This window comes from Otolemur garnettii, unplaced genomic scaffold (genome assembly GCF_000181295.1).
Source record: "Otolemur garnettii isolate 467f Iridium unplaced genomic scaffold, OtoGar3 scaffold00101, whole genome shotgun sequence".
NCBI lineage: Eukaryota > Metazoa > Chordata > Mammalia > Primates > Galagidae > Otolemur > Otolemur garnettii.
In genome coordinates, this window is record NW_003852496.1 from 7,346,084 (window position 1) to 7,354,923 (window position 8,840).

General features: G+C 52.9%; 2 protein-coding genes across 3 annotated transcripts in view; one reads left to right on the forward strand and one right to left on the reverse strand.

The window, feature by feature from the left end:
* The window catches only part of VGLL4 (vestigial like family member 4), a 92,508-nt gene extending 87,779 nt beyond the window's left edge, over nt 1-4,729 (forward strand). For both annotated transcript variants that reach the window (XM_003796248.3, XM_023516978.1), the window contains exons 4-5: nt 1,430-1,553; nt 1,965-4,729. In XM_003796248.3, coding sequence (XP_003796296.1) covers nt 1,430-1,553; nt 1,965-2,236 — 396 coding nt within the window. In that variant the 3' untranslated portion in view covers nt 2,237-4,729. The remainder of the gene's footprint in view (nt 1-1,429; nt 1,554-1,964) is intronic.
* Nucleotides 4,730-5,189: 460 nt separating this feature from the next.
* Nucleotides 5,190-8,840, reverse strand: part of ATG7 (autophagy related 7) — a 222,420-nt gene continuing 218,769 nt past the window's right edge. The window contains exon 18 of the mRNA XM_023516977.1: nt 5,190-6,295. Within this exon, the coding sequence (XP_023372745.1) occupies nt 6,263-6,295 (33 nt within the window). The 3' untranslated portion in view covers nt 5,190-6,262. The remainder of the gene's footprint in view (nt 6,296-8,840) is intronic.

Genomic DNA, 8,840 nt, shown 5'->3' on the forward strand with positions numbered 1-8,840 from the left:
GGATACATAGTAGCCTGTTTTGTGATGGCATCTGGAGGGGGATACACGGTAGTCTGAGGGAAGGTACCAAGATACTGAGAGGGCGGCACAAAGGAGAGAGGGCAGGTGATGGTACTGCTGCATCTCCTCAGGACAGAGGTCAGTGGCACTGGGGTGAATGGGTTTTGGGTGAGAAAGGCTCATCCAGTAATTTGCTGTGTAACCTCCAGCAGGTAACGTGTCTCTAGCCTCCATTTTCCCCATCCGGGAAACGAGGGTGTGCAGGGGTGTGGAGCCCCAGGATCTCATAAGCACTCACCACCTGGGCTGTGCTTGTGTCCAGGTCTCTGCATCCTCTTCTCTCTCCCCACGTGACCAATCCGTTGTGGCTGTCCCACAGCTCCTGACCACCAGGCTCAACTTGAACCTGAGTGTGGCTGAGCAGCTGTCTGGCCATCGGGGCACAGTCATGCTTCATGAATATGGCTGCCTCAGCCCCCCTGCAGAGTGAGGGGCACATCCCTCAGAGAGGGGAGTGGGCTCAAGATGGCCCCTTCAGCAGGTGGAGCTCTGAGCTGCAGGCCGCCCTCCAGGTGTGGGGAGACTGCATCTGATAGGGAGGACTCCCACCTACACCCGGGGCCTCCTGCACAATGCTTCCTGTTCCACACAGCAAAGAAACAGCAGCTCAGAGGGGTTAATGCCTTCGGCGGGGTTCTCTCCACTGGGAAGGACCGATCCGACTTACTGAGTCTTGGTGGGGTGTCGGGTGTAGGTGCAAAGGGGAGAGGTGGTGGCAGTCATGATGGCTTCACAGAGGGCGTCCGTCCACCAGGCAGGTGGTGTAGGGGTGCAGGGAAAGAGAGCACAGTCGTCTGTGCAGGCAGGGCAGATGGGGCCAGGGGAGGTGCAGGCCGGGCAGATGGGGCCAGGGGAGGCGTGTACGCAGTTTGTACGCTGAGGTCCGTTTCCCCCATTTCTGTCTGCATTGTGGTTTATGTGGTCATAATAGAAGCCAACCGGAGCTGTCCTAAGCAAAAAAATTCGAGTACACTGGAAAGGTTCTGGGCTGCCATAGCAGGGGTGACCTTAACAGTAGGAGCTGTGGTCCCTTCTGCAGTCCTGCCATCTACTTGAAGTTTCTGAACTCCCAGTGTTTGTCTGAGTTCAGATTTGAGAGGAAGGACAGACCAACACTGCACGCTGTCCCTGTCCAGTTATGATCCAGGGGAGCAGACTGAGCATAGCCCTCAGGGTCTCACTCTCAGTGGATGGGAAGTATTTTGCAGCGGACTCCAGTGGTGATGTAGAAGGGAGCAGAGAGCTTGACTAATTTCTTTTACTCAGGAAGGGCCCCAGGACAGGGCCCTAAAGGTGCTTAGGAGGGTCTACAGGGTGGTGTGGGGGCTGGGCTAGGTCTCCCCGCACTGACATCCCCCTCCCCCTGCAGAACCGGCCCTCTGTGATCACCTGCGCTTCGGCCGGTGCCCGCAACTGCAACCTCTCACACTGCCCTGTTGCGCACAGCGGCTGTGCAGCACCTGGGCCTGCCAGCTACCGGAGGCCACCGAGCGGTGAGTGTCTTTTATCACGTGTAGGCTGCCCCCTTCGCCCCCAGAGCTTGCTTACTATTGGGCTTCAAGGGTATTTTGTGAAGCAGACAGCGCACACCCAGTGTGGCGTGTGCTGTGGGTGGGAAGGGGTTTAGACACAGGCTGCCCTGGCTGTAGGACCTCATGGTCTGGTCATGGGGAGACAGTGGCTATTTAAATGTAATGCTACATTTGCTATCTGAATGCAGCTAATTGCCTGGCGCAGTAGGTATATCATTTTATATACTCAGGAGGGAACAGCACAAGTTGCCCAACTAAGCTGGGGGAGGTGGGCCCCTTTCCCCAGAACCCACCGTGCCGTGGCCGGAGAGAGGTGCTGCCCGTCTGCGCATCTGCAGCCACCTGTGCTCTGACCACACTCCTTACCTGCAGCCACTACCACTTGTGACCCCGTGGTGGAGGAGCATTTCCGCCGGAGCCTGGGCAAGAACTACAAGGAACCTGAGCCAGCACCCAACTCCGTGTCCATCACAGGCTCTGTGGACGACCACTTTGCCAAAGCTCTGGGTGACACGTGGCTTCAGATCAAAGCAGCCAAGGACGGAGCATCCAGCAGCCCCGAGTCGGCCTCACGCAGGGGCCAGCCCGCCAGCCCCTCAGCCCACATGGTCAGCCACAGCCATTCCCCCTCCGTGGTGTCCTGAACGGGCCCTTCCGGCGGCACAGGGTCTGCATGGTCTGCCTGAGCTTTGAACAGTCTGCTTAAAAACACAAAAAAATCGTGGGGGTGGGGGTGGGGGAGGGACGGGATGGTTTATTCGCAAAACCCATGGCGGGGTTTTTTGTTCTGTTGTTTTTGTACTTGCTTGGTATTCATACAAGGGGGCCCTCAAACACGACCGCAGGAACTACGTGTGGAACATCTGTCTAATGTAGCATCCTTCCTTCCTGCCTCAGTTACCAAAGAAACCTCTGATGCAGGTAGACCGCCCGGCGGGGCTGGGACCCCACAGCACGCTTTCTCAGCCACAAGCCATGACATGGGTGACCCAGACGCTTTGTGCTTTTCCCCCTGTGCTTCTGAGACCGGGTGTGTGTGGCTCAGCTTCCGTGGCGTGTGCGGTTTGGTCCGTGTGTGTGATACTTGAAGAGAACTGTCGTGTCTGATTTGCACTACTGGGGAGACTAGAGTTGCCTGCCTGACAACTTGTGTGTGATGCTAGGACTCTGAGGGCAAACTGCTGAAAACAAAGGGTTTAAGGATGACATTTCTGACCATTTGTGTTTTGTTGTTGTTGTTGTTTTAAATTTAGACAAAACGGCTTTGGAAGGGGAAGTCTCATACAGGTTATAGGTCTTTCTCTCTCTAGATTTCAGGTGCTTGCAACTGGACTGCAGACTCTACCAATCACGGGCATTTTACCTTCTCTGAACACTGCAGTTTGTTAGCCTAGAGCTGAGGCTGGAGGATTCCATAGTGCTTTAAACATGATGCATGTTTTAATGGAGAAAAAAAATAGCTGGTTTCTATTAACTGTATAGACAGTAAACAAAAACCTTAATACTTACTATCTTCTTTTCAGAATTAGTTTATTTTTGTCAGTTACAGTCCTAGATATACTTACTGCTGGTACAGTTGTACTCTAAGATTTGTATTTGATATTCACTTTACTCACAAGTAGTGCCGGGGACGGCCAGCTCCTGGCAGGCTCTGGCAGTGGCAGTTGAGCAGGCAGCCGGCCTCAGTGGAGGATGCTGGAGTTTGGGCTGCAGGCTGACGACATGTGTTTTTTGCATCCCTGTCTGCTTTGTTACAGGAACCCGGGGGAGGTGGGGTTTGTGTCTTCCAGCTTCCCTCAATGCAGAAACTGCTGCCTTTGAACTCTTAGCTGAACATCAGATTCCTGACAATCTGTGATGTGGTATTTTGTATGCTTCCTCGTACACTGGGGCCAAGGCAGTATACATTCCTATGACTTTATACAGTTATTACTGCATTTATTATTGTTTGCTATATTACTAGCTACTAACTAGAAATTAGGTGAAGCAGCGAGCGTGACAGATGGCTGTGGCAGTCCCCAGTGGCTGCTCATCGGTCATGAGCGTTTCTATTCCCTGCCCTTCCGGTGTCTGCACACAGCCCGGCCCACCAGAGGGCTTCCCATGAGGCACCTGACCAGGTGATGTGGACGTGGCCACCTCACGTGGGAGGTTGGATGGGCTGGTTTACAAACCACCAGAGCCCTTGAGGCTGGTTTTCAGTATGAGAAAAATCCAGCTTAGCTGCTGAATTTTGGAAATTGGCACCAAGTAGAAAGGTTGGTGGACTGGCACAAGGTGGCTGCAGGCCTTTCCAAAAGCAGAAGAAAAGCCCTTTCCTCTCACCCTGCACACATTTCACTCCCACTTTCCTGGGCTTCCAAGCTTTGGCATTCAGGCCCCTATATTTTCTGTAGGAAAAAATCATTGAGAACACTTTTTTTATATAGGTAACTTTAAGACCATCATTACGCTGTGCGTAAAGAATGTACAGAGAAATTTGTAGGTATTTTTTGAAGAACAATTAATTTGTTAATGATATGTAGCTATTTAATTTTTCCCTTTCCTATTGTAATCATTCATATTTTTTTTTGTTGTTTGGAAAAAAAAAGTTGATCTTTTTTTTTGTCGTAGATTTGTCTGTAAAAGTGCAGGAACACAGTTATTCTATGAGAACACTGCATCTGCATTAATAGCCACTAGTTTGTTATTGCTACAGGCTACTGAGCGTCGTAACAGGAAAACCGCCCGCTGCTGACCGGCTTGGTGGAGAGCGCTCCTGGGACAGTTCTCTTTGTCAGTGAGCGAGGTCACTGCTTTGGGAGGGGTTGGTGGTGCTGACAGCAGGGTCCTTAGTGCACTAACCTATCTGGAATAGGTAGTACCCTGGAGGGGCCTGAGGCAGAGGAGGCAGCAGAAAACCAAACCTGTCACTGAGAAAGAGTATCCTCCCTGCATTAGAAGGGGCTCCGTGAAGTTCCTCCCAGAGCCGAGCCATCTGCAGTGCGTCTGACCCTCCTCTCCATGTTTGTAAATCTGTAATATACCATTCTCTGTGGCCTGTTTTTCCTGGAAGAAGAAAAAAAAGGTTTGGCAGGCCATCTTTTTTTTGTACTTAAAAGTAGCCTTAAGAACAATAATAAAGTGCTCTTAAACCACAGACTGCGTGTGGCTCTTCAGTCCTGGAGGGAGCACACCAGGCTGGGTGGGCAGAGGCCCCCAGGGCTTGGGTACGCGGCCCCGGGGGCAGATTCGGTGGCCTTGATGTATACTGGAAAACAGTAATATTTGCTTTCTACGTTAGAAGCATCTTGGGGCAGCACCTGTGGCTCAAAGGAGTAGGGCGCTGGCCCCATATGCCAGAGGTGGTGGGTTCAAACCCGGCCCTGGCCAAAAACTGCAAAAAAAAAAAAAAAGCATCTTTTTAAATTTCCTACAGGCTGGGCTCAGTGGCTCTAGCCTGTAATCCTAGCACTCTGGGAGGCCAAGGTGGGTAGATTGCTTGAGCTCAGGAGTTCCAGACCAGCCTGGGCAAGAGTGAGACCCCCATCTTTACTAAAAAGAGAAAAACTTGCTGAGTACTATGGTAGGTGGCTGTAGTCCTAGGTACTCGGGAGGCTAAAGCAAGAGGGTGTCAGAGTGAGACTCGGTCTCAAAACAATAAACACATATACCCGACAGAAGTCCTACCGTTGTACGAGTCAGCCCCAGATTCAATTTTGACTTTAGTGCTAGTCTTGAGACAAAATTTAAAAGCCATAAGAATAAAAAGTATGGAAAGGGTGCCGCTAACCCCTCTGCCACTGTAGGGACAATGACATGTCACTCTCGGTCATAGACAATAAGGACGTGCCCTTGGGTTTCCATACCCAGCCCTGTGGGCCTTACCCACAAATCCAGGAGAGAGGCAAACCAGCCCTTGCCCACGTAACTTGTGTTTGAGCCCTCTGACCCCTCAAATGGAGACAGGCACACAGGGACAGCCACCCCACACTAGTGTTAGGGCGTCCAAGTCACCAGTGAGGTGGAACAGGCAGGCAGCTAAGCCTACTCTGGGCCCTGTGAGCCCACAGGGGCAGGGAGGAGCCTCCCACCCAGGCAGCTGCCTGGGTCTGGCCTGAGACTCCATCCCTCCTTTGAGCAGGCCCAGTTATGTCCACAGCAGAGGACAGGCTGAGAGGCAGGCACCTTAGCCTGTCCTTGGTGGCGTGCTGGGGTCACTGGGACAAGTGTGAGGTGATGGGAGGAGTCTGCAGTGGAGCCCAGGGGCTGGGCCCTGCCTCCCCACAAGGGCTCCTGGCAGAAGCTGGTGTCCCATCTTTTCCCTCACTGTGTTGGTCTGTGGTTGGGCCAAGTGCTCCCTCACTGCCAATCCCTGGGGGTCAAGGAGAAAGCATCCTGGGAGCTTGTATCAAACATTTGTGGCAATAAGAAAAACAGAACTGCACATGGGGGGAACCAAGTCCCAGATGAATGGCAATGCTAGAGCCAAGGTTATTATTTAGTTCAGAACTGGCAAGATCATGAATCATGAGAAACGCAGAACACTGGGAGCTCCTGGGCAACAGAAGGGGCTCCAGTCCTTCAGGTCTGGAGAGCAGGGACCAGACAGGTTGGAGGGCACCAGCCCAGCGTCACCAGTCCTGCTCCGGACCAAGCACTCTTCAGCAGGTGGTCAGGGAGGGGCTGTCTCAGACGGTCTCGTCATCGCTCATGTCCCAGATCTGCATGGAAAAGGGGCAGAGATTCAGCGGAGTTGTCGTACTGGCACTTGTGTCCACTGATACAGTTTTAGAACGCAGCGGTGGTGGGACGGCAGCTCTTGTGCGCAGAGTGAGGTGGTGATGCCCACACGGCTTCATCCATGGCTCCCTTGTGGCTGATGGGCTGCCCTCCAGTCCTCATCCAAGGACCAAATCTCAGAGAAGTCACATCACCTGCACAAGGGTCACCAGTCAGGTGAGCCAACAGATGAGGGGGGCTGCCTCGGGAGTGCTGCTGCCTCACGCCCACCTTGTGGGGCACACGCTCTCACCCCAGATCTCTGCATCTCGGGTGGTATCCTCCTTGCTGCACACCTGCCCTCTAGAAGGCCAGCTCCGTGAGGGTAGGACGCCCTCCTGAGGCTCTACCCCAGTGCACCACTTCACCATCCACTCTGGACTGCCGTCCAGTTGCCAACACTCCAGACTAACGAGCTGCAGAGCTGCCACTCTAGAGCGAGCCCTCTCCCACCAGTCCCAGAGGTGGCCTGGTGCAGGACATTGGAGACAGCCAGATCCCTCCCTGAAGCCTATGCCCTCTTGACTATAACTGCCAGTGTGGCTGTGGGGGAGCAAGGCTACCTGCAGCATGGCCATGAGGAAGAAGGAGGCATCACTTGGGAGAGGACCCCACCCCACTCTGCATAGGCCCTGCTCATCCCTGTGGCCATGGGACTGAGGCCCCGGAGAGGGGGGTCTTGCACCCTGGACTCCCTGGAGGGCTGCTCCCTGAACTGAATCCTTCAGACTTAAAAATTCCTAGAACTGGTTGCAAAAGGCCACCGCAATGCTAGCAAAGCTGAGAAAAGGAACAGTGTGTTTACACGAGGCTGGCCTGGGGAGATGGGAGGCCTGGCCAAGGTAAATACCAACACCAGCTTGGCTTTCAAAGTCAAGGATGTGGAAAATAAACACACAGAGAAGGAAATTTCCTCTCCCGGGGACCTAGCTGCCTGGGCTGAGTGGTGGTGGTAGGCGTCCCTCTTGCCACCCCATACACCTCTGCACAAGCCTGGCAAGGACCTCAGTAGGATTGCAAAGTGAGATCAGAAGCCAGTGCAAGCAAGGCCAGGGTATGGACGGCTGGTCTGGGTTCTAGGACCCAAATGCCCTTTGCTCTGGGTCCAGCTCTCCACCCACCTCATCCTGGGCATGGCTGGGATTACCCCTAGGGTGGGATTCAGCAATACAGGGTGGAGTGGCTGCATTTCTAACAAAGCGTGCATTTAGAAGTCCTGGGATCTGATCTTTGCATTCTGATGGTCTAAGTGAAAACCAAGCCACTACAAGGTTTGCCAGCACAATCTGTCTATTCTTTCACTCTCTCAATGAACATACATGCCTGCAGTCCTGCTGCTACACACTGTACAGACCCGCTGTAAATACTCCTCACATTTGCCTGTGAGGTACAGATGGGGAAAGCCCAGAGAGGTAAGGCAGTTTGTCTGGGATCACACAGCAAGTCTCCTACAGTGCTTGGGGCATAACACATGGAAAGGGGCTGAGGTCAGAGGGCAATGGGCCCAAAAGGAGGAGAATGAGGTAGGTGTGCCTTGTGGGCAGAGCTGTATGGGACATCCTACCCAGCTTCAGAGTTGCCATCAATGAGTGCTCTCTGCAAACAGGCAGAGGGGCCATTCACAAGAGGCCCCTGGGCTGGGGCTGGGCTGGGGCTTTAAGGGAAAGTAGGAGCCTCCAGGAAGCCTTGCATCAATCTTATCATCTGTTTTATCAGATGGCAGCCACAGGGCAGGGGCATCCTCAGCATTCAGTCCTGAATCTGCCTTTGGGAGAACAGGGGCCGGCCCGGGCTGGCCCAGAAGGGTGTCTGGCTGGCCCCTGGCTCCTGCACAGATGCAGCCACTCTCGTGGGGCTCCTGCTCCTGGCACTGCCCAGATAGTGCAGGGGATCTTCCAAGACGCCTGAAGTGCTTGTTGTGATGGCAGTGAGGGTGATGGATTTTACATAACCTCTCAGGATTTTCCAGAACAAGTCCCTGAGCCAGGGCCAGTTCTCCACTAGGGAGCCTGGCCTCTCCCCATCAGCTGGGCTCAGAGGTGGCAGCAGTCTTCATTTAAACCTCAAGAAACAAGCCTCATCTTCTCCTAGAACTTGGACTCCCTGAGGCTGAGCTCTGTGGGCTCCTGCTGTGTCCTCAGTGCCTGGCACAGAGAAGGGACACAGTGGATGTCCTCTTGATGAATGAGGGTTGTAGAAAACTGGTGAAAATCTTTTTACATGTTAATGCTCAGTGCTGGCAAGGGTATTCTAAAACACTGCCACAGGAGGAGTACAAATTGATACCATATTTTTTTCAAAGACAAGATTTGGCGAAATGTAATACAAATCTTTAAAAATGTTCATGCTTTAAGGAAGAGATAAATTATACTTTTTTGCAGATAACATCTAGTACACCTAGAAAACCCAAGAAAATAAATGCTAAGATGAATAGAAATGAAAAAAGACTGTTGGCTCGGCGCCTATAGCTCAACCGGCTAAGGCGCC